Source organism: Lepisosteus platostomus, chromosome 15 (assembly GCF_059453375.1).
Source record: "Lepisosteus platostomus isolate fLepPlt1 chromosome 15, fLepPlt1.hap1, whole genome shotgun sequence".
NCBI classification, from domain to species: domain Eukaryota; kingdom Metazoa; phylum Chordata; class Actinopteri; order Semionotiformes; family Lepisosteidae; genus Lepisosteus; species Lepisosteus platostomus.
In genome coordinates, this window is record NC_142625.1 from 3,851,513 (window position 1) to 3,877,640 (window position 26,128).

Consider the following 26,128-nt stretch of genomic DNA (forward strand, 5'->3'; position numbering starts at 1 on the left):
TGTTAGTCTGAAAGAGATATGGAAAAGCATTTGTAATATTCTTTTGTACAAAACCCTGTTTCAAGTCCTCTCTGCACTTGGGAGCCATCACTTCTCAATATAAAGCAAAATAATCTTTTTATTGCATTTTTAAAAAAATATATATTTTTACAGCAATATTCTTTGAAATGCATTTGATAGAAATTGTGATTTAACAAATACAAAAACAAAATGCACATCTTTCCACAGAACTCATAATATTTCAAATTATTCCAGATCAAGTGAAATATTTGAATCAGTACCCGATATAAAACATATATTCAACAATATATTAAATTATTTACTGTTTGTATCTTTACTAAAACAGGAGCATTCCAACAGTATATAATTAAGAAATCACTATTAATTATAAAAATGTAATAGTTTAATCAAATTAACCATGTCTCTATAAAGTGTTTTACTCATTAATGATATATTGAAGGAAAACGTTTCCCTTAATTCTTACCACTAGTAGCAATAATACAGTTCAAGCCTGTATTTATTTAGACAAAGAATAGGCTGCTCTGAAAAAGTCCTTTAGTTTAGTTCACTTTAAATTTTAAAGTTAAAATATACTTTATTTTTAGTATCAGTTAAGCACTCAGAAGTAGACTACAAAATGTGTTAGTGTTGTTTGAAAGCTACAGTATTTAAAGAAAAATATTCGCTTTGGATATTAATGCTTTTAAAAACTTCTTCCTGTTAAAAACTTTGAAATCCTGTTTAACTGCAGGTTGCGCTTTTTAAAACCGTGGTTTTGTAAAAAAACTGGAAAAAAACAAAACCTTCACATATTTAGAGAGAAACGCTTCATTTCTGAGGCGAGGAAAAATCTTCCACAAATAAACTGGGATCACTTCAGAAAAAAAAACGTATGGAAATTCTCTAAATGAACGGTAAAATATTTCAAACTGAATAAAAAAGAGAAAGAAGAAAGGTGTTAGTGGGGCCAGCAGGGGGCGCTCACCCTGCAGTCCATCTGGGTCCTAATGCTCCAGTATAGTGACGGGGACACTATACTGTAAACAGGCGCCGTCCTTCGGATGAGCTGTAAAACCGAGGTCCTGACTCTCTGTGGTTATTAAAAATCCCAGGGCGTTTCTCAAAAAGAGTAGGGGTGTAACCCGTTGTCCTTGCCCCATTTCCAATTGTCCCCTACCAATCATGGCTTCCTAATAATCCCCATCTATGAACTGGCTTCATTACTCTGCTCTCCTCCCCACTGATAGCTGATGTGTGGTGAGCATTCTGGTGCACTATTGTTGCCGTTGCATCATCCAGGTGGGGCTGCACACTGGTGGTGGTGGAGGGGAGTCCCCATTACCTGTAAAGCACTTTGAGTGGAGTGTCCAGAAAAGCGCTATGTATTGTGTATTTTGCTGCAGTTGCCCGGGAACAGCGATCCCTCAATGTGATGAGCTGTACATGTTATAGAGAAAGACAACATTTGGAGAACAGGTGTGAGGAAACAATTGAGCTACCTGTGTGCTTGCTTGTAGTACATGCGTGCACCTTCTGCTCAATTATAAAGCATTAGAACTGCAAACGTGTTTGGTGGTAGAAGGAGTTTGGGGATGTTGTTCCTGGAAAAGATCTGAAGTTAGGGGAGCCAGGAGGGATGAAATTAAATTCTTCAATGAAGACACCATCTCAGACAAATCTGAAATTACATTTGAGGGATAATTACAGTAAATTAATGTCACACCGGCCAAGTAAGTCCCAAACAATTGCTGGCATGGCAGGCTACAGAAATATTCATAACAGCTCGTTTTTAATTGGCTGATATGACCCTATATGATGCTGAACTCTGCCTTTAAATGGGTCACTAGGCTTTTTTGGGATGAAAGTTACATTGTGACATAGTTGTTCTTCCTTGTTTAACTACAGTTGTTCAGGTCACGCAATGACAACCAAATACAAGAAAATGATTGCATCTCAAATAAATAAAAGCTATACACCTATAAGGTACTGTAGATGTAGGCCTGCCTAATTAAGTGGCCAGTGAGTGTAGGTTCAATGTAGGTGTTTCTAATAAAGTGGTCGGTTAAGTTAATGTTAAGTGTTTTTTGGAACTTGGCATACCTCAGCGGACTCATTGTTAAACACTTAATACGATGTCCTTTTCTGAATTTCTTTGACGTCTCCTCTGTACTTGTCAGCCTGTTCCTTATTTCAATGAGTTCAGCCTTGTCATCTGTAGGATATGACACTCTGTAACTCACTTAACCTTATACAATGAACCTTAGACTACTACTAAGGGGTCGCGGTCTAAAGAGTTAGAAGAAAGATTGAACTTTGTTAACATAATCTAAAATCTACTGTATGGATACACTGTACATTCCTGAAGTTGTAACCTAGTGTTAATTATGTTGCTGGCATATGTAGCTTGCTGATTTGTTAATAATTAGACATTTGTCTCAAACTGCAGCACAGTGAAGAGGACTCAGACAATGTGATTGAAAATGACAACATGCAGGTGTGTATATTTCAATCCTAAAAAAATAAAAAGCGTTTCACTAACTACATAGCCCAATCACAATATAAGTCGAGTTTTAGTGGAGAAGATTTTGATATAACTAAAAAATTTGTTTAATATTGCAGCTAAGTGGTAAGGAATCTGATGAGACCCCAAATGAGGAAGATGGTTTTCATAATGACGACTGACAGGTGTGTAAATTACAATCCCAAAATAACAAAAAATATGTTTCTCTAAGAACATACCCCGAGTCACAATCCAAGTCATGCCATTATTAGAAAAAATACTGGCATTATTGATAAATGTGTTGAACATTGCAGCTAATTGGAAAAGAATCTGATGAGACCCCAACTGCTGAGGATGATTTTCATAATAACGACATACAGGTGTATTCTGAAATAACACAGGATCTCAAGTGGGACAATTATATCATTGTCACCTAAACCTCAATCATAGTTCAGTTTGGGCTGCTAGCTATCAGTAATACAGTATACCTTGTTAGGTGTTTTGTGTGGCTCCATCTGGACAATTCTATTATACTTGTTTTTTTTAGTTTGGTCTATAGACTGTTCTCTGCATGCAAGGATATAAAAGTCTGTCATGTCCCAACAGGAAAACTTGTTTGATGCCTCTTTCAATCTGGACAAAAAGATCTACATGGTCATATCTGACCATGGGTGCACTCCTAATACAGTATGATGGCATTTATCTTGAGACAAATTGTCAATAGCAGCTACAAAAGATCTACTTGAGCTGTTAAAGTATATTATGCCAGGATGTGTTCCAAAAACATAAAGGTTTCTAGACAAGCAGTTTTTTTACTTGAATGACAAAGCCCAAGTGTCATGATTGTAGTCCCTCCCCCTTGAGGTTGTTCTGGCTCTTTCACTTATGAGTTGATTTTGTGCACCTGCCCCCTGTTCCAGCCCATCTTAACAGCCAGACGCTCACTCGGTTCCAGGCTCTGCATTGGTTCCCGTACCAGGCGAGTCCGGGACCTGGAGCGCCCGGTCCCATTCCCCCCTTGATCCCGCTCCGGTTTTTAATCCCATTTGTCTTCGTCTCAGATGGACCGCCAGGCTCTGGACATTTGTCTCGTCTTGGATTTCCCTTCGGACTCCCTTTTGGACAGTTTGCCTTGGATACACCCCCCAGAACAACTGCGCACCATGGACGCACCCCTGTTTTCATTCCTGACCCCTGCATGCTTTTTTCCCAGTGTTTTCCTCACTCTTCTCAGATTGTGTCGTCTGCATAGGGTCCTGAAGACGCTTCGTTACACCAAGACCACTACTACTGTCCTGAATGTCATCGTTGCCTTGGTGTTAATCCTGGTGCCCAGTGTGATGACTGTCAAATGAGATTTCATAAGGAAAGCCTACTGAAATTAGCCAGTTACTTCTTATTCATGCCCCTCACAAATCAGCTCAGGTATTCATTCTGATATCAGTTCATACAAAGATCAGGAAGCACTTCCACTCCACAGAGATTAATACATTCTGTGGTTACAAAGAGCAGGCGAAATTTACAGATGTTGTTGAGAACATTACAGTATCATTCAACTGTGATGGGTCCCCTGTTTTCAAATCATCACACATTCCTATCTGGCCCATTTTGTGCACCATTAATGAGCTGCCTTTGATAGATGTAAAAATGTTGTATTGCACACAGTATGGTTTGCCAGACATAAATCTAGAGTTGACACATATTTTACCTCTATTATCTTTGAGATGCAGAAGTTAGGTAGTGCTGGGTTTACTTAGGAAGACTGAAATGTTTTACTACATAGGAGCAGAGTAAAAGTCCAGATATGTGTGTGTGATACAGTAGCACGGGCCATGGTTCAGAACTTTAAACAGTGAAATGGCACATTTGATTGTGGGATTTGCTATCACCAAGGTCAGATAGTTGCTGAAGACAGGGTATTCACTAGATTTACTGTCTAGAGTAGGAGTCAGAATCGAGACACATGGAAGATAAAATGCGACTGGCTGAACTGGTCACAGAGAGGAGTAATGGCCAAGCTGACATGTGGCTGGCTGAACTGGTCACAGACAGGAATAAAGGCCAAGCTGACATGGGTGTAAAAGGTCCAAGCCCCCTCGTTTTGGTACCATCATTTGATATAATCAGAGGCTTTGTACCAGATTACATGCACTCTGTATGTCTTGGGCCTGTCAGACAGTCTGTTAACCTCTGGTTTGATTCCAGCTATGCCAATTCACCCTTCCATCTGACACCTTCCACACGAACAGAAATAGATCAAAATAAGTGTGGAATCCATCCTCCAAATGAGGTTCATAGAAACCCAAGGCCTCTTTCAGACAGAAATCTTTGGAAAGCATCTGAATGGCAAGCTTTTCTTCTCCTGTATTCACCCATCATCTTGAGAAATTCTTTGCCCAGGCAATGTTGTAACCACTGGATGCTTCTTGCCTGCGCACTGCATATACTTTTGTCCCAAACTGTCACTGATGAAGAGCTCAATTGTGCTGAGTTGTGCCTTATACAGTTTGTAGCTCAGGTTACAGGTCTTTATGGCATTGAACACTGCTCATTTAACTGTCACTTACTAACACATCTCACACAAAGTGTCAGGGACTGGGGCCTCCTGTGGGCCAATTCAGTATTTGCATACGAGGATTTTTCAGTGCAACACAAGCTGTAGCATCACAAATTTTCAAGTATTTTTTTGCTCTCCAAAAAGTGCTTAGATTTGGAGAGTCAGTCCTATAAACTGCAAATGAGGATGTTAGGTGTTTTTAGGTGGTTTTTGAGATGTTAAAAGTCATGATAACGTCTTATAATAATTATTATAATAGCACATTTTTATTAAAATTGTATGTAAATTTTATGTACAAATGTAATAGTCTAAAATGGAAGTAGGTCTTATTTTTTTTAAACAGATTTTAAATATATATTTTTATTTTAGGAACATAATTGTTATTTATGCTATAAATGTAAGTGTATACTTATTTATTTTTCTGCTACTTATATTAACATGTTCGTTTGTGTGACAGAGAGATCTCTGTCACCATCCGCAGACAGTACATTACACGACACTCATTATCCATCTTAAGTTACATACGATCTTGCATACACTTTCCTGTTGGCTAGCTAGCTAATGAGGGTGCACACCCGGGGCTTGGCTAGCAGTTTCCTATTTTCATACACGCAATACATTATCACCTCTTATTTCAAAATCAGTTTCTGTTACCTGAAGAGACACAAACACAAACTCTGTTTCTCTTTATTTGTACATATCTGTGTGAGAGAGCGCTCTGTCTGTTTTTTTGTCTCTTCCGTGCTGCTGTCCGACTTCCGGGTATGGTGGCCTCTGGGGTCCAAACCCGATACCCGTTTTCAGCCTGGCTTTATAATGTCAACATGGAGTGGTGCATGGGCACATCTTCCAGTAAAGGAAGTACCATTTTCACAGGATGTTAAAAATAAGTTAAATGTATTCAGGGTTGGTATTTTTCTTTTGTACATTCTGTTTACACTATTCTTTAAAAGAAAGAAGGAATTCCCATGTTAGGGAAATTAGTTTATCTGGGGTGAAATGCAGCTCCATAATGTCTGTGTGTGTGTGTGTTAGTTCCATTTTGTTGTTTTTTTTTTGTTATATATAATTGTTTGTGGGGAGCATTGTCATAATATACTATCATCTTTGCACCTAAGTGCAATTGCAAGGACTCACTTGGGCACCACTCCTGCCCTCCAAGTGACTTTCTGTCTGGGCAACAAAAGAGAGAGGAGGGATTGTTTGAAGAATTACATGGACTTAAAACCTCCGTTCGGGAGATCTTAATTGCACCCAGGATTGTACCGGCATCGCAGGCTCAGGGAGCAACACCTGGAAACATGGAGACAGCAGAAAGTCTATGGCTTGCTCTTCGTACACCAGTACCACGACAACGCACTACAGTGACATCAGGTCGGGACCTGGGTCCACCAAGTTCAACACCCATGTCTGCTACACGTGCTTCAGCAGAGGGCATGTTCCCTAAAGAGCCTAAGATGCACCCCTACCAGCAAGGTGAGGACATTGAAAACTATCTCCTGCGATTTGAGCGCATGGCCAGAACCTGGAAGTGGCCAGAGAAGGAGTGGGCCTGTCGGCTAGTGCCTCTGCTTACAGGCAAGGCCTTGGAGGCTTACAGTGCCATGGATGAGGACCGATCGTGTCCTCGAGCAAGAGGAGCAGAGTCAGGAGCTGGCGGGCAGCTTCCGGGAGTCGAGGTTCCTGCTGCGAACCCAAGAGACTCGAGCACCTGACCCCAGGCAGAGCCCTCGGCTTCCCAAGAGAGGCCCAGGAGAAGAAGGCACTGCCGCCGGGGGGAGAGAGCGGAGGAAGTTGCCTCCCCAGGAAGTTCCTCGTCTCAAAAACCGGCGCGGCAGCGGCACCTGCAGGCCGACATCCAGGGGCTTCGATAGAGATGTCCTCCAACGTTGCAGGGAGCATAGCTGCACATTAGTCTTCTGCGTTGGGCTTTTATTCAGACATCCGTTAGATCGACGTGAAAACTGAACAGCCGGACAACAGTCTGGGTCTGGCAGTTCTTTACTGGAGCCGTCTGTATAATAGCAAAAATAAACATGAAGATGTGGACATGTAGAAAAAATATGAACCTTCACCACATCCTGACTCGCTCTGTGTAAACAGTTTTATTTGTGTTGCACTGTTCATGTTTGTTATGTTGGTTCTGCAGCCGGGCTGGAGACCTTTGCTGATGGCTGTTCTGTCACTTTGGTACAGTAGTTGGTGATGTCATCATCACAAACCTCTCAGGCCATACCTTCTGAACTGTAGAGGTGAGCGATATTTTAGTTGCCCTGAAAAGAAATGGATTTATAACCAATAGGATCTTATTAACATTCCACTGTGCAGGGGTATGTGTTCAATTGAGTACTGTAAGCATTACAGATGCGGCCATTCAAAGTGTGAGGTACAGACACACACTGGAGGTAATTGGCTATGGCGTTGACGAAAAATACCGTGGTACATGATTGGTTGACCGACAGGGGCACTCGTGGTGCATTGGTCGGACGTAGAAAGATTTAAATGTCTTCACTGTTCCCTTTTAGTATTGAATATTTATATGGAATTTTACCACTGAAGGGAAATCTTAGTAGCTGAGCATAAAAAGAATAGGAGCATACTGCAACACCTGTGAAGGCCATAAACGATATTAATTTTGGAACATAAACATACAGTATATGGCTGGTCTCGGTACTTTAAAGAAAACATACACACCAGTATTCCATTTCTCCCTAAACATTTTAAGCATCGAAGTCTTTAACTAACGTGATACTGGAGTCAACAAGCATACTTTTAGAATATGATTAAAAGGGAATATAATATGGAATCGCGTATCTAAAGAAATTAATAACGATATAATTATATTAATGTACCGCAGCAAAAGAATAGTACACGCTGTACGATGTCTGTTGATAATGTTTTGTAGGGCTTTTTCAACACTCCTCATGTGACCTTGCCGGTGGCGCTGTGGGTTAGGTTCTTGACTCCCACGTCACACGTTGCGTGTTTGAATCCAGCTGGAGGCATGACTTCTTTTTTTAACAAACATTTCTTTGAAAAAATAAAACGTTTCCCTGGCTCAGAGATTAAATAAAACTTCACTCGCACCAAACAAATGTATATTTCTAAATATCACAACATGATCAAGTCATTTTAATAATGAATAGTCACCTATGCGTAACAATATAAACATTTATATTGATTTAAATAGCCTTTATTTAAAACCCATAAATAAAGCTGATACTGTTTAGACTTTTAATTATTTAAAACTGTATTACAGCAGCACAATGCACAAAGCAACGTAAATCGCTTTCTTTGTCTTCTGCGTAATAATGTTCTCCTCTCTGTCCAGCAACTTAACAATAGTAATAATAATGAACTTTATTGTATATGGCACCTTTAAAGGTGGCTCCTCAAAGCGCTTTACAGGATTAAAACAATAACAACAATACTGTTAGGCTGGGCAAACACTTTTTTTAAAAAGAAATACAAAATAAGATATAATGATGTGTTACGGCTTAGACATTAACGAAGAGCATAACACGTGGGCGGTGTAGAGGTCGGCTCTGGCTTTCCCATCTACTGTATACACTGCAAGTACAACCCCACTCTCTGCGGGAGTGCTGGCTGTGACGAATTAAACCGGTTTCACAGGTATTTTCAAAGTAGAAGGGGGCGAGATTTCCAGCGAAAGACACCTCCCCCCCTCCAAAACCAAGTAAGTACAGTACTTACTAGTTAAGAAAGCTAGGCTCCTCAATGAAATCGCTTTAACATGCTAAAGCGTTGGTGTAACAGTCCGGACGTGGCAAGCTTCTAATGTCAACCCGACTACGGCGAAAGGAACCCTTCTTTCATTGGAAGACAATTAACATATTCTAGCCCTAAATGAATTAATAGCAAACATGGTTTACATAAAATACAAATTTTCCAAGAAAGTTTAGCCTTTGTCACTAATGAAACCACTAAATAAAGACATAAATATAGAAATCTTAAGATTTTTAAAATACTATGGCTATGGAAATGAGGTCTATTTGGGAATATGGAGTTACATGTTCTGGCTGTTTGGGAATTATCGTTGTTGAGTATGGAGTGTTGAGGTATTGATTTTATGTAATGCTTTATGTTGAAAATTGAGGTGGATTTTGTTTATGATAAATAGGATAAACTGGGATGGGACGCAGGCGAGCGAGCAGCCCCTAGATAAAACATCAACTTTATTTAAACTCCAACGAAAGTATTAATGGTTTTTAATTACCATACTCTTATGGAACATGCCACCAGCCATCTGCATTGAACGATTAAAAATAAAAACGATTACGATTGGCACTCCTGTAGCATTTTCACAAAACTTCCAACAGAGCTGTTCAACCGTTTTTTATCGGGCACCTCTTATGTCAGGCGTAAGCGATAAATATACAGTATTTAGCTGAAAAGCTGTACAACGCAAGACATTTCGTTACTCTAGGAGGTTTCGTGAAAAAGCACATTGTGCTGCTGTAATAGTTTTAAAAAAAGTCTAAACAGTATCAGCTTATTGCTTATTTATGAGTTGTAATTTTAAAAAAAGTCCAAAACCGCACTGAAAATGCAATTTAGCGCTTTCTGGCAAGAGGAGACCCCCAAATTAATAATGTAACATGCTATTGTTTGTGCATGAACTTAGTTACTGTATACTGTTATTTCTTTAGATACGCGATTCCATGTTATTTTTTAATCCCTGGCGGGACCGGGAGTCCATAAGAATCGAGTAATAGGTTTCATTGCGCTTTGACACATCGTCTTTAAATCAGTTGTTGATTTAAAGGTTGACAGTAAATGTTTATATTGTAACGCATACTGTACAGCCTCTATTTCTCTATAAAAATCTAAAAGATCGTTTGCGCAGCCTAAGAAGGGGACGAATGCACTACAATAGATTAGCATACTGTAGAGGAACACGTTGTAGGCATCGTTGATATGAGGACTTTTGAAACCAAATTTCCCAAATTTAATATGTGTTTTTCTATATTTATTGTCAATTGATTGTCCATAATATTGCTATTCTAAGCAAGGAGCGCTTCACCCTGCGTGCTGTGGGAAGAGTTGGCTTATTCCTTCCCTGCCTCACTGAGGGCAGACCCTGCCAGGCCCTCGTCGACACTCTGTGGGGCAGTTCTCCAAGCGGTGCACGGCCAGCTGGAGGCTACCAAGCAGTGACCTCGCCGCTGGAGGGCACCTCCCACCCCCGGCGCAGCACCCCGTCCCTCACCTCCAAGGCCTCCCACAGTGCAGAGTGCCTTACAGACCGGGTAGGGGCAAGCTTATCTCACCGTACTGGGAGTCAGCTCTGGCACGCTCGCCCCGACACCTGCGGCTCCGGCAGGCCTAGGCGACGCACGCCCCTGCCACCTCCGCTTCCCGCTCTGGTCATCCCACACACCCCAGACACCTCCCGCCCCGCTCACCGCGAAAATGATTCATTCCCCCTGCCTCACCAACTCTCGCCGGCCCAAGTCAAGGCAACCACCCACCTGCTGTAACCAGTCCAACCCCAGGATACAGTCCTCACGGACTGGGGCAAGGTACTGTAGAAGGGGTGTTTCACCCTCGCAGCCCCAATGTGCACGGTGAGCGCCCTGGGGGTCCGGCTGCCTTGGTGCCCGGCAGGAAACCAGGCCGCAGCAGGGTGATGGTCGAACCGGTGTCGACGAGGGCCTGGCAGGGTCTGCCCTCGATGAGGCAGGGAAGAAATAAGCCCTGGCTGTGGCCAACCCTTCCCACGGCAGCAGGCGGGGTGAAGCGCTCCTTCTGGCTTTCCGGAGTGGGGGTAGAGTCGCTCAAGGGCCTTCCCCTCTTTAGGCCGCCCTGCTCCCGCTTCCCGATGGCCTCCGGAGTCCCCGGGGCTCCAGCGCCCGGTACTCCCGTACGATGTGTCGTCGCTCCCCCAGCATCGCCGCACTGGCCGTCTCCTCCTCCCCATCTGATTCCCCGTGCACCCCTCCATTGGTGCCCACCGGTCTCCTCGAATATGGCATCAGCCTGCTCAGCCAGAGCCAGGGCCTGCTCCAAGAGGACCGGCGTGGCCAGCATCACGTGGCACTGCACCTCAGTCGGCACCAGGGCCAGGAACGCCTGGAGCGCTATCTCCCGGTGGGCCTCCTCCGGGAGAGTAGGGTAACCCTGGCGGGCTAAGTAGGCCACGTCTGCGGCTGTTACCTTCACTGTTACCTGGATACCTCTTTATTTAGAATTCACTCTCCCCCCTGCCTGTCTGGCTTCTTTTAATCCTTCTGTGCCCGGATTGCAGCGGGTAAGATATTTTTCCAAGAAAAAAAGAGAAATTTCACCAGAGCCCCTTCTCGTGTCTAATTTTTAGTTTAGAAGGATTCAAGCAGGATTTTGGATGAAAGGCAGCAACCTTAATCAAGCCCAAATCATAATTGAACCCATTCAGAGCCTACATTGCATTTTAGCGTTTCATTCTGAGCAGAAGACCCTCACATCTGAAGAAGGCTTGCGTTTTCTCCTCTTTTAAACATGTGTACAATGCTTTAATACAATTTTAAATCATTAAAAGTTTAAACAGTATCAACTAAACTCCATTAATATAGGTATCGAGTGGTATTAAATAAATACAGCTTTTTAGTATAGATTACACTTTTCTAAAAGGTATTTAAAAAATAAAAACGATTACTAATTTAATCTTTCCACGTTTGCTCATAAAAAACCCAAGAAAAATAAATCTAAACGGGGAGAAAGCTATACTGAAAGTTTATTAATATACTAAGAAGAAAAAGTAAAAAAACTTTACTTTGAAAAAAAAATGACACAATAAACATAATAACCATAATAAAGACCAACCAACAAAAACAACCATATAAACATAATACCAACCAAAAACATAGATAACAACCACAATACAAAATCAAATAATCAAACCATTTTACACTCGCAAAGTCCTCCAATTATCATAATCCCGCCCCTTATGCAAAACCAAACCTTCCTCCCATCCCAGTTTATCCTGTTTATCATAAACAAAATCCCCCTTAATTTTCAACATAAAGCATTACACAAAATCAATACCTCAACACTCCATACTCAACAACGATAATTCCCAAACAGCCAGAACATGTAACTCCACATTCCCAAATAGACCTCATTTCCATAGCCCCGCCCCTTATGTAAAACCAACATCACTCCCCTGTTCTCTCTCTCCGCTGGCGTTTGTAATTGTTTTTATTTTTAAATAAATTTTAGCAAAGTCATGTATTTTAAAAATCTTAAGATTTCTATATTTATGTCTTTATTTAGTGGTTTCATTAGTGACAAAGGCTAAACTTTCTTGGAAAATTTGTATTTTATGTAAACCATGTTTGCTATTAATTCATTTAGGGCTAGAATATGTTAATTGTCTTCCAATGAAAGAAGGGTTCCTTTCGCCGTAGTCGGGTTGACATGAGAAGCTTGCCACGTCCGGACTGTTACACCAACACTTTAGCATGTTAAAGCGATTTCATTGAGGAGCCTAGCTTTCTTAACTAGTAAGTAGTGTACTTCCTTGGCTTTGGAGGGGGGAAGTGTCTTTCGCTGGAAATCTCACCTCCTTCTACTTTGAAAATACCTGTGAAACCGGTTTAATTCGTCACAGCCAGCACTCCTGCGGAGAGAGGGGTTGTACTTGCAGTGTATACAGTAGATGGGAAAGCCAGAGCCGACCTCTACGCCGCCCACGTGTTATGCTCTTCGTTAATGTCTAAGCCGTAACACATCATTATATCTCATTTTGTATTTCTTTTTAAAAAAAGTGTTTGCCCAGCCTAACAGTATTGTTGTTATTGTTTTTATCCTGTAAAGCGCTTTGAGGAGCCACCTTTAAAGGCGCCATATACAATAAAGTTCATTATTATTACTGTTGTTAATTTGCTGGACAGAGAGGAGAACATTATTACGCAGAAGACAAAGATAGCAATTTACGTTGCATTGTGCATTCTGCTGCTGTAATACAGTTTTATTTATGGGTTTTAAATAAAGGCGATTTAAACGTGATTTAAATCATAATAAATGTTTATATTGTAACGCATAGGTGACTATTCATTGTTATTAAAATGACTTAAATTCCATCATGTTGTGATATTTAGAAATATACATTTGTTTGGTGTGAGTGAAGTTTTATTTAATCTCTGAGCCAGGGAAATGTTTTATTTTTTCAAAGAAATGTTTGTTAAAAAAAAAGTCATGACTCCAGCAGGATTCGAACACGCAATGTGTGACGTGGGAGTTGGGAACCTAACCCACAGCGCCACCGGCAAGGTCGCATGCAGAGTGCTGAAAAAGCAGTACAGAAACATTATCAACAGACAATGTACAGCGTGTACAATTCGTGTGTTGCGGTACATGAATATAATTATATTGTTAATAATTTCTTTACATACGCGATTCCATATTATATTCCCTTTTATTTAAATTCTAAAAGTATGCTTGTTGACTCCGGTATCACGTTAGTTAAAGACTTCGATGCTTAAAATGTTTGGGGAGAAATGGAATACTGGTGTGTATGTTTTCTTGAAAGTACAGAGACCAGCCATATACTGTATGTTTATGTTCCAAAATTAATATTGTTTATGGCCTTCACAGGCGTTGCAGTATGCTCCTATTCTTTTAATGCTCAGCTACTAAGATTTCCCTTCAGTGGTAAAATTCCATTTAAATATTCAATACTTAAACGGGCACAGTAAAGACATTAAATATACATACACATACTGTATACAGTACAGTTTGCATACAGCAATATGTTAAGTTCCTAAATCAATCTCTTTTATGAGCATGTGAAAGGCATGGTGAATCGGAGATTCTCAAAAATAACTGTACTTTGCATGATTGAAAACAAATGCGTGATTGGGAAATGCTGTGGTGTTACTTTTACAAAGACGGTCAATGAAAAAAAGAATGTGGACCAGGGCAATACTTTGAGCTTACAGCTTGTCCAAGGTCATTCATTATTAATACTATTAGTAATATCTTCTAGACTTTGATGGCGACAGCTCAAACATGAGAGGTTGAGCTTTATTAGCTCCACCTTGCAGAAATTCTGGATACTATAATTTTACTTGCGGTACTATAGTAGAATTTACGGTAACTCGCGGTAGACTGCATAAAGCGCAACGCAAAATAATGCAGTATCGCCCGCTTGTTTTGAATGGCTGCATTTGCATGTGACTCCGTTACTCTGGTGTATTGCATTGTAACGGTTCTTGGGGTTTCCACCCTCGCTGCCCCTGCCCTGCCTGGGCTCAAACCCGGGTCTCCGGCGTCACACAACACAACAGCTCAGTGCCAGCTGAGCTAATGTAGACCTCCCCCAGCCCGGGAGGCTGAGATCCCCGGTATACGCAGGGGTATTCGTTACACCCGCAACTACTGCTGCATGCTGTATTGTTGTGCATTTGATAAATAAACCTTGATTGATTGATTGACAGAAGCCTGCAGGGGAAAGGCTGTCCCACTGCCAACCCACACCACCCCCTGACTGGGCACTGAAAAGTAAACACTGCTAATATAATCCAATCCTATAACAAAGTGAAGTTTTTTTAATCAAATCTTGGATTTTAAGTTTTAAATACAAATTACAGCCAAGACCTTGGATAGCAAATCTTTTTTACAGATCTCTTAATTTTTTTTTCTTTACTCCCTCCATCAAAACAAATTTCTACCTGGGTAGTTAACTTTCAGTATGTCAACAAATGCCCAGTTCTTCTTCCCCTGTTGCTGAAAGCACGAAGCAGAAAATAATTAGATAAAACTAAAGCTTTCTGTGCAGCAAGTACTTCAAATCTGATGTTAGTCTGAAAGAGATATGAAAAAGCATTTGTAATATTCTTTTGTATAAAACCCTGTTTCAAGTCCTCTCTGCACTTGGGAGCCATCACTTCTCAATATAAAGGAAAATAATCTTTTTATTTCATTTCTTTAAAGAAATAATGATTTTTACAGCAATATTCTTTTAAATGCAGTTGATAGAAATTGTGATTTAACAAATACAAAAACAAAACACACATTTTTCCACAGAACTCAAAATATTTCAAATTACATTTTAATACGTGTTGATGTATTATTCCAGTGAAATATTTAAATCAGTACCCGATATAAAACATATATTTAACAATATATTAAATTATTTACTCTTTTTATATTTACTAAAACAGGAACATTCCAACAATGTATAATTAAGAAATCGCTATTAATTTTAAAAACGTAATAGTTTAATCAAATTAACCATGTCTCTATAAATCCTGTTTGCCTGGACCACGCCTGTCCCCCCAGATGACACTTTTTATTTTTAAGATAAACGCAAAATAAACAACGTTTTTTTAAAACCACTCCACACATTTTCTCACATGCACGTATTCTCCAATATCATCACATCAAAACCATAAAGTTTGTTTCCACAGATATGACACTATTATGCAATAAACCAATAAATAAACCAATAAATTAATGAACTAGCAGAATCCCAATAAAAACACCCGGCCACCTGGCCAGCACAGCATGTCAATATCATACATTTTTACCAACAAAACCGCAAAAGCAAAAACCAGCAAATATACATATATATATCCCATGTTTTTACCTTATTCTGAAGCATGATATATATCCAAAATAACCCAAAAGTTTATCTCCAAACCTGCAGACTATTGAACGTTATTGATTACGCAGTAAATGTTTGAAGAACGACCTCTAGAATAAGGCGATCTGATTGGTAAAAACCGCTGTCATTCATTGTATTTTCAGCCATTCAGAGGCCTTAGGGGGTAAGACTTCCTCTAGAAGCTTCAGGCTAGATTTCGCCTGCCTTTTACCTGTAAATCATTGACTCAGAAGGGGTAATACTAAATTACGGAAGTAGATTACAAAATGCGTTCGTATTGTTTGAAAGCTGCAGTATTTAAAGAAAATGTTCGCTTTGGATGTTAATGCTTTTAAAAACCCGTTTAATTGCAGGTCGTGCTTTTTAAAACTGGTTTTGTAAAAGAACTGGAAAAAAGACAACCGTCACGTATTTAGAGAGAGATGCTTCATTTCTGAGGTGAGGAAAAACCTTCCACAAATAAACTGGGATCACTTCAGAAAAAAATGTACGGAAATTCTCTAAATGAAGGGTAAAATATTCCAAACTGAATAAAAAAATACTTTAAAATAAATAGCTGGATGTGCGCTTAGAGTGAATTTAGTGGACGAATTAAAAAAAGGTTTCGGATTCAAACAGAATCCAGAATAAAAATATCGATCTGTCTCCAAGTAACCCAATCGAATATAAACATACTTTAAATCGGAAAAAATAACACGCTAAACGTGTTTGTGTCCTTTCTCCTAATCATCCCATTTTGTATCACAGTGAATGATACAACAATGATAACGAATGATAACGTTTAATTTGCATTCTTGCAAAACCTACAGTACGTTTTCCCCGTCTTTCAAAACGAAACGACCCTTTAAAAGTGCATTTGATTGGACAAAATGAAAGTAAAAACCGTTCAAGTTAAATATGATTTTTTATTATATTAAAAAATACACATTAAAAAATAAAAATGTTTCCAAAAATGTTATTTTAAAATTGTAACAAAACTTCCCATAAGAAATTGTACCACTGTACATTTATGGTACCAGTACTATGGTATGGTACCCTGGTATTTTTGACAGTACCATAGTACATGTATCATGGTTCTTATACTGTATACCATGGTACTTTTAAGGTGCGGTGTGGTACGTTGAAACCTATTTTATCCTATGATGTTTTGACAGCAGTATGGTACAAGTGTGGTACTTTTAGGGGTACTGTGGTACATAACACTAGTTATTAAAATATAATTGATAGATAAATACTGTAGATACACAGACCTACTGTATTCATCCTGAAGAATTTGCAGAGAAAATAGAAAGCGAACATAAAATGTACAGGCTATTTAAAACATTTTAGGTTTTGTAATGAAACACACAATTCATTAACCGGTTAACTCCAAATGTATTAATACGTGCATCAATACAGAATATGATCATAACAGTACAAATACAACAACAACAACAACAATGGTTTCACAGCTGAAGTTAAAGGGAGAAGGGCATTTAAATGGAAACTGGCTCGTGTTCATGTTGCCGGTTCTGCTGGCCCACACCACACTGTGTTTGGTGGTAGGAGGAGTTCGGGGATGTTGTTCCTGGAAAAGATCTGAAGTTAGGAGAGCCAGGAGGGATGAAATTAAATTGAAAGACACCATCTCAGGCAAATCTGAAATTACATTTGAGGGATAATTACAGTAAATAAATGTCACACCAGCCAAGTAAGTCCCAAACAATTGCTGGCATGCTAGGCTACAGAAATATTCATAATAGCTCATTTTTAATCAGCTGATATGACAGTTTATGATGCTATGCCTTTAAATGGGTCACTAGGCTTTTTGGTGATTAAAGTGACATTGTGACATAGCTGTGCACCAGGGTCAAAATGACAATAGAGGCTATTGTTGTTTAACATAGTTGTTCTTCCTTGTTTAACTACAGTTGTTCAGGTCACGCATTAACAACCAAATACAAGAAAATGATTGCATCTCAAATAAATAAAAGCTACACCTATAAGGTACTGTAGATGTTGGCCTACCTAATTAAGTGGCCAGAGTGTAGGTTCAAGGTAGGTGTTTCTAATAAAGTGGTCAGTTAAGTTAATGTTAAGTGTTTTTTTGGAACTTGGCATACCTCAGTGGACTCATTGTTAAACACTTAATACGATGTCCTTTTCTGAATTTCTTTGACGTCTCCTCTGTACTTCTCAGCCTGTTCCTTATTTCAATGAGTTCAGCCTTGTCATCTGTAGGATATGACACTCTGTAACTCACTAAACCCTATACAATGAACCTTAGACTACTACTAAGGGGTCGCAGTCTAAAGAGTTAGAAGAAAGATTGAACTTTGTCAACATACCTTAGTACTAAAATCTACTGTATGGATACACTACATTCCTGAATTTTTTTACTTACCTAGTGTTCACCTAGTGTTATGTTGCTGGCATATGTAGTTTGCTGATTTGTTAATAATTAGACATTTGTCTCAAACTGCAGCACAGTGAAGAGGACTCAGACAATGTGATTGAAAATGACAACATGCAGGTGTGTATATTTCAGTCCTAAAAAAGAAAAAGCTTTGAACTGAGTTTCACTAACTACATAGCCCAATCACAAAATAAGTCTTGTTTTAGTGGAGAAGATTTTGATGTGACTAACAAATTTGTTTAATATTGCAGCTAAGTGGTAAGGAATCTGATGAGACCCCAAATGATGAGGATTATTTTCATAATGATGACTTACAGGTGTGTAAATTACAATCCCAAAGTAACAAAAAACTTTTTTTCTCTAACTACACACCCCAAGTCACAATGCAAGTCACACTATTATTAGAAAAAATGCTGTCATGATTGATAAATGTGTTGAACATTGCAGCTAATTGGAGAAGAATCTGATGAGACCCCAACTGATGAGGATGATTTTCATAATGACGACATACAGGTGTGTATATTCCAATCCTGAAATAATACAAGATCTTACTGGGACAATAATATCTCTGTCATCTAAATCTCCATCTTAGTTCAGTTTGTGCTTCCAGCTACCAGTAATGCAGTATACCTTGTTAGGTGTTTTGTGTGGCTCCATCTGGACATTTCTATTATACTTGTCTTTTTAGTTTGGTCTATAGACTGTTCTCTGCATGCAAGGATATAAATGTCCGTCATGTCCCAACAGGAACACCTGTTTGATGCCTCTTTCAATCCGGACAAAAAGATCTACACTGGGTCATATCTGACCAAGGGTACACTCCTAATACTTACAGTATGATGGCATTTATCTTGAGACAAATTGTCAAAAGCAGCTACAAAAGATCTAATTGAGCTGTTAAAGTATATTGTGCCAGGATGTGTTCCAAAAACAAAATGGTTTCTAGACAAGCAGTTTTTCTATTTGAGTGACAAAGCCCAAGTGTTACGATTGTAGTCCCTCCCCCTTAAGGGCGCTCCAGCTCTTTTGCTTCTGAGTTGAACAGCCAGACGCTCACTCTGTTCCGGGCTCTGCGTTGGTTCCTGTACCAGGCGAGTCCGGGACCTGGAGCGCCTGGTCCCGTTCCCCCCTTGTTCCCCCCGACCCTCCACCGGATCCCGCTCCGGTTTTTAATCCCGTTTGTCTTCGTCTCAGATGGACCGCCCGGCTCTGGACATTTGCCTCGTCTTGGATTTCCCTTTGGACTCCATTTAGGTCAGTGTGCCTTGGACTCACCCCCCATGTTTTCATTCCTGACCCCTGCATGCTTTTTTCCCTGTGTTTTCCTCACTCTTCCTGGATTGTGTCGTCTGCATAGGGTCCTGAAAGACGCTTCGTTACACCAAGACTACTACGTCATTGGGCACTGCTCATATAACTGTCGCTTATTGACACATCTCACACAAAGTGTCAGGGACTGGGGCCTCCTGTGGGCCAATTCAGCATTTGCTTATGAGGATGTAAATGGGAAACTTAAATCTTTTCAGTGGAACCCAAGCTGTAGCATCACAAATTTTTAAGTATTTTTTTGCTCTCCAAAAAGTGCTTAGATTTGGAGAGTCAGTCCTACAAACTGCAAATGAGGATGTTAGGTGTTTTTTCAAAGCTTTGACATGCCATGATATAGTCACAAAGGAAAGTACATTACTGATCACGTGGTCACATTAGGGAGTGGTACAAATAGGGAGCTGACTGCTAGTGTGAGGTTGGCATTACAAATGAGACTCTTATTGGGTACCTGCAGTATCACAATGCTACTGTATATAAGCGTGGCATCATTTGCCAGATGCTACTAACCACACAAGAGTATACACAGTGTTTTGAAAGAAATAATGCAGTCATAGCCACAAAAAAATCATTTGGTTTAGTTCAGTCTCTGGTTGTTTGTCCAAAGGAATGTGAGTGTGAACTTGACATGGAATGTTCTTGTCAAGAACTCGTAATATTCTTTTTACAACTCACAAAAGATAGGAATCAGTTTACCATCTACAATTCAGACCTTAATACAAATGTTGCAAAATTTCTAATGCAAGTAAAGGCCACCAACAAGCTGTGTGCAATCTCATGGAAGGATGTTGATTCAAAATGCATTGTAATCGAATATAGACATCATATGTACTTAATGAAGATGCAAGTGTTTGAAATAGACTAAGTCATGATAACTTCTTATAATTATTATTAAAATAGCACATTTTTATTAAAATCTTATGTACATTTTATGTACAAATGAAATAGTCTGAAATGGAAGTAGGTCTTATTTTTTTAAACAGATTTAAAATATATTTTTTTATTTTAAGAACATAATTGTTATTTATGTTATATATGTAAGTGTATATATATATAATGTGAGGGATCTCTGTCACCGTCCGCAGACAGTACATTACACGACACTCATTATCTATCTTAAGTTACACATGATATCGCATACACTTTCCTGTCGGCTAGCTAGCTCATGAGGGTGCACACCCTGGGCTTGGCTAGCAGTTTCCTATATTCATACATGCAATACATTATCACCTCTTATTTCAAAATCAGTTTCTGTTACCTGAAGAGATAAACACAAACTCTGTTTCTCTTTATTTGTACTTATCTGTGTGAGAGAGCGCTCTTTCTGTTTGTATGTCTCTGCCGTGTTGCTGTCTGACTTCCGGGTATGGTGGCCTTATGAGTCCAAACCCGATACCCGTTTTCAGCTTGGCTTTATAATGTCAACATGGAGTGGTGCATGCGCACATCTTCCGGTAAAGGAAGTACCATTTTTACAGGAGGTTAAAAATAAGTTAAATGTATTCAGGGTTGGTATTTTTCTTTTGTACATTCTGTTTACACTGTTCTTTAAAAGAAAGAAGGAATTCCCATGTTAGGGAAATTAGTTTATCTGGGGTGAAATGCAGCTCCATAATTTTGTAACAGTGGTACAGTCCAAGGGGGCAGGGCTATATGGTACCTATTTAGGAGGGGGGGGAGAGATCTAATGGGGCTTAGTCTTGCTATTGCTACAGTGTGGAGCTGATAGGACCTAAGTGTGGTAGAACTCCTGATCTCTTTCTTAGAGAAAGGGTTTTTAGTGTGTGTGTTATAGTTCCATTTTTTTTGGTTTTGCTATATATAATTGTTTGTGGGGAGCATTGTCATAATAAACCATCATCTTTGCACCTAAGTGCAATTGCGGCTGAGCCATCATTCGGTTTTAAAAGGTCTCACTTGGGCACCCCTCCTGCCCTCCCAGTGACATTTGGTGGCAGTAGTGGGATGGCTAGCCGCAAGACAGTGTGTCCCTGGAAAAAACGGGCAGCACTGTGTTTACAAGGAAAGGCACTGCCACAGCTCAAAGCAGATGAGCCTTGGGACACGGTGGGCTCATCAGAGGAAGGAAAATGCTGTGAAGAGCTGGGAGCTAGTCTTAAAGTCACCTCTCAACAAGTCACAGGTGTGAGACATGTGTCCAAGACAGAACCTCAAGGGGAGATGGTGAGCCTGCTCCGAGACTTTCTGTCTAGGCAACAAAAGAGAGAGGAGGGATTGTTTGAAGAATTATGTGGACTTAAAACCTCCCTTCAGGAGATCTTAATTGCACCCAGGATTGTGCCTACATCGCAGGCTCAGGGAACAATACCTGGAAACATGGAGACAGCAGAAAGTCCACGGCTTGCTCTTCGTACACCAGTACCACGACAACGCACTACAGTGACATCAGGGACCACCAAGTTCAATACCCATGTCTGCTACACGTGCTTCAGCAGAGGGCATGTTCCGTAAAGAGCCTAAGATGCCCCCCTACCAGCAAGGTGAGGACATTGAAAACGATCTCCTGCGATTTGAGCACATGGCCAGAACCTGGAAGTGGCCAGAGAAGGAGTGGGCCTGTCGGCTAGGGCCTCTGCTTACAGGCAAGGCCTGGGAGGCTTACAGTGCCATGGATGAGGACCGATCGTGTCCTCGAGCAAGAGGAGCAGAGTCAGGAGATGGTGGGCAGCTTCCGGGAGTCGAGGTTCCTGCTGCGAACCCAAGAGACTCGAGCACCTGACCCCAGGCAGAGCCCTCGGTTTCCCAAGAGAGGCCCAGGAGAAGAAGGCACTGCCGCCGGGGGGAGAGAGCGGAGGAAGTTGCCTCCCCGGGAAGTTCCTCGTCTCAAAAACCGGCGCTGCAGCGGCACCTGCAGACCGAGATCCAGGGGCTTCGATAGAGACGTCCTCCAGCGTTGCAGGGAGCCCAGCTGTAAGGGGTATTGGCAGGTGTCCCTGGATGAAGCATCTAGACCTTACACCGCATTCCGTACACCATTGGGATTATACCATTTTACTGTGATGCCTTTTGGACTACGAAGCACTGGGGCAGAGCTAAGGTGGTTCTTGAGGGTGTTAAATGCTCTTTCACACTATCTTTTTGAAATTATTTATTAAGTGAAAACTTCACAATAAACATCCTTATGATCCTTATCCAGATTGTTTGTGTTTTTGTAGCCTAATTCCTAGCTGTGAGGTACATATGAACCAATGCTCAGGTACCATGTGTCTGCAATATGGCGACAGTGAATCATCATTATCTTTTTAGAGAGGTTCATGACAATTTTTACAGGTCATTCATTTGTATGTGTTTTGTCTACCACACTCAGATACAGAACATTAATTTGTCACAGTGGTAAAACAAACTATGGTTCAATACGTGTACCACAGTGTACACTTAAATGTACAATGGAAATATTATGGCACATACCATAGTACACTATGGTACAATGAATGTACCATAGTGTCCCCTTAGATGTACCATGGCACACTAGGAGTAAACATCAGTAAAAGTTTTTATAGGTTGAGTGAGGCCAACTGTTTCTTTAATAATAGTATCTTATTAAAGTCTATACTACTTTTAGTTGCATGTTGTCTTATTTTAAACTTAATAAATTCCTAATTCCTAGAAAATGATTTATCCAGTAAAGCTTTTTCATAACTCTTTCTAAGAATTGAAGTAGCATCCTTAACAAATTGTTCAGCATCCAAGAGATTCTTGTTAAACTTCCAGTAAATTGAGTTTTTAGGTTTCAAAGGACTAGGTGTACAAAAAAACGATAAAAAGATCCCCTTGTGATCAGTCAATACTGCGGGACTCATATTAACACCAACAGTTAAACTTTCTAATTCTTTCATAATCAACCATATATCAATTTTTGTCTTACTTCTGGGTTCAGACATCTCCAAATATCAATTACCCCCAAACCCACACAGAAGATTTCGAATTCCACTAACTCCAAACTACTATTAACCCTTTGGGGCTGTTGTAACAGAAAGAATAAGGTTCTGGATCCCGAGATGAAGTTAAACAAATGAGTTTATTGCATGCAAGGAACAATAAAGTCTTGTTTCCCGCAAGAAACAACAAAACCGAAGTATTGTTCCATGTGTTGGTACAAACTTTTAGGTTATATAGTCCTTCCTTGCTGCTTCGGACGTCATTCGGTGTTATGGTAAGGGGGGGTCATGGTATTTGGCCAGTTACCCTGGCCAAATGGTCAGTTTAAGATTACATCCCCAGGGGGTTCCTAGCTCGCATCTGGAATCCTTATCAGTTAACCCCCTTTCCTGCCATAAACCCCTGTTGCTTAGAAGTCTAATTTTCAGGCAGAACTGACTTAAGTTAACCCTTTTTACATCTTGTGTCTTACTTCAGGGCCATCTATCTAAGGACTCATTAGGTACAGTATTAAAATGTCCTCCCAACATTATCTTTGCTTCAGAGAATCTATCTGAATCCTGTTTTATATTCACTTCGCTCAGTGAGGAGAGGGAGGGGCGGGAGAGCAGGAGCTCTGCTCATGGCTGTGCAGTGAGGAGACAGTGAGGAGAGGGAGGGCGGGAGAGCAGGAGCTCTGCTCAGGGCTGTGCAGTGAGGTGAAAGTGAGGAGAGGGAGGGGCGGGAGAGCAGGAGCTCTGCTCAGGGCTGTGCAGTGAGGAGACAGTGAGGAGAGGGAGGGTGGGAGAGCAGGAGCTCTGCTCAGGGCTGTGCAGTGAGGAGAGGGAGGGTGGGAGAGCAGGAGCTCTGCTCAGGGCCGTGCAGTGAGGAGACAGTGAGGAGAGGGAGGGTGGGAGAGCAGGAGCTCTGCTCAGGGCTGTGGCAGCGTGGCGCAGTGATGATTGGGAGGGGAAACTAGACTTTCGGTCAGGAGCAGCTTCCTGAGAGCCGCCTGGCCACACGTCTCACCCCGAGCGCCCCTGAGCTCTGCGTCATCTGCCAGATCTGCCCCAAGGACGGCCTCTTCGCCCACAGCTGCTCTGGCCACCTCATGGCCTGCTACTCCTGCGTCAGCAAGGTGTGTCTGGTGTGCAGGCGACCTATCCAGGCCGTGGTCTTCACCTGCTGCAGCTTAGAGGACGCCTCAGTGAGCTTCACCGGGCTGAAGTCCTCTCAGGGTCTGGGAGAGGCTTGAGTTCATGTAGATGTACAATTGGCAGAGGAAACATTGACAGGGAGCTGTTTCTGGACTGAACAGTAAACTGATACATCTGTTCTTTTTACAACTGTTTTTGGGCAATATATGCCAGGGACCTGTGCAATACATTTATATGTATATTCATATTGTGCAATACGACTTTTTTGTGTACTGTAGTGTTCTGGATTGTTCTTTGTGTGTTCTGGACTGTCAGTAACTCTTCTTAGTGCACTTCTCACTGTACTGATTGTATTGTATTATTATTGTATCATTCATTACACTGTTGCTGTGTTAAGCTGCTGTTGCACTGCAATTTCCCTCACGGGATCAATAAAGCATCTATGTGTGACCTGGTGGTGAATAGCTGTCTGTTATGCCACGTCCAGTAGATGGCGCTGCCTCTTAGATAGCGGTTTCTCTTAGTTGCTGCCAGTTAATTTAAAAAACAACAAACTGCTGCAGAGAGTTGTAACGGTAAATACTGTGTTGCTTTCCTATTTACACTCTAATAGAGGTCCCCAGTCATCTCAAGGGCCCCAGTCATCCCAGTCACAAACTGTTTTCCCTCCTACCGTCTGGTAAACGGTACCAAAGCATTCGGTCCATGTCCAGCAGACTACGGAACAGCTTCTACCTCCAGGCAATAAGACTGCTAAACAGCCAACCTGCAGCTCCTTCAGCAAATCACCCGTAATGGCTACATGGACACACAGTTTTCATTGTATTGGGCACACTGCACTACTTAATCATCGCAAACCTCAGTCCATACCTTCTGAACTGTAGAGGTGAGCGATATTTTAGTTGCCCTGAAAAGAAATGGATTTATAACCAATAGGATCTTATTAACATTCCACTGTGCAGGGGTATGTGTTCAATTGAGTACTGTAAGCATCACGTGTCTCCGTTACTCTGGTAACGGCATTGTAACGGTTCTTGGGGTTTCCACCCTCGCTGCTCCTGCCTAGGCTTGAACCCAGGTCTCTGGAATCACACAGCAGCGAACTTGCCATCTGAGCTAAAGTAGACCTCCCCCAGCCCGGGAGGCTGAGATCCCTGGTATACGCAGGGATTCGTATTCGTTACACCCGCAACTACTGCTGCATGCTGTATTGTTGTGCATTTGATAAATAAACCTTGATTGATTGATTGATTGACAGAAGCCTGCAGGGGAAAGGCTGTCCCACTGCCAACCCACACCACCCCCTGACTGGGCACTGAAAAGTAAACACTGCTAATATAATCCAATCCTATAACAAAGTAAAGTTTTTTTAATTAAATCTTGGATTTTAAGTTTTAAATACAATTTACAGTCAAGACCTTGGATAGCAAATCTTTTTTACAGATCTCTTAAATATTTTTTTCTTTACTCCCTCCATCAAAACAAATGTCTACCTGGGTATTTAACTTTCAGTATGTTGTCAACAAATGCCCAGTTGTGCTTCCCCTGTTGCTGAAAGCAAGAAGCAGAAAATAATTATATAAAACTAAAGCTTTCTGTGCAGCAAGTACTTCAAATCTGATGTTAGTCTGAAAGAGATATGAAAAAGCATTTGTAATATTATTTTGTACAAAACCCTGTTTCAAGTCCTCTCTGCACTTGGGAGCCA

At 40.8% G+C, this 26,128-nt stretch overlaps 1 protein-coding gene, 2 long non-coding RNA genes and 2 pseudogenes across 17 annotated transcripts in view; 3 read left to right on the forward strand and 2 right to left on the reverse strand.

Annotated features, from left to right (window-relative positions):
- LOC148647703 (uncharacterized) overlaps positions 1-4,440 on the forward strand; it is a 29,998-nt pseudogene extending 25,558 nt beyond the window's left edge.
- Positions 1-26,128, reverse strand: part of LOC148647685 (uncharacterized) — a 663,201-nt gene that overhangs the window by 561,325 nt on the left and 75,748 nt on the right. The gene's annotated exons all lie outside the window — the stretch shown is intronic.
- LOC148647704 (uncharacterized) lies at positions 4,321-5,162 on the forward strand. The gene has a single exon (XM_088608381.1). It carries the CDS (start codon positions 4,464-4,466, stop codon positions 5,160-5,162), a length of 699 nt encoding a protein of 232 aa, XP_088464507.1. The 5' UTR covers positions 4,321-4,463.
- On the reverse strand, positions 5,971-15,786 carry LOC148647705 (uncharacterized). Its single transcript, XR_015926686.1, has 2 exons — positions 15,646-15,786; positions 5,971-7,330 (listed from the first exon to the last, which is right to left on the reverse strand). It is a non-coding gene; the product is annotated as an uncharacterized LOC148647705 (long non-coding RNA).
- LOC148647706 (uncharacterized) lies at positions 15,890-24,871 on the forward strand (annotated as a pseudogene). Its single transcript, XR_015926658.1, has 6 exons — positions 15,890-16,101; positions 18,128-18,175; positions 18,310-18,375; positions 18,506-18,571; positions 18,806-18,892; positions 19,253-24,871. The product of XR_015926658.1 is annotated as an uncharacterized LOC148647706 (transcript).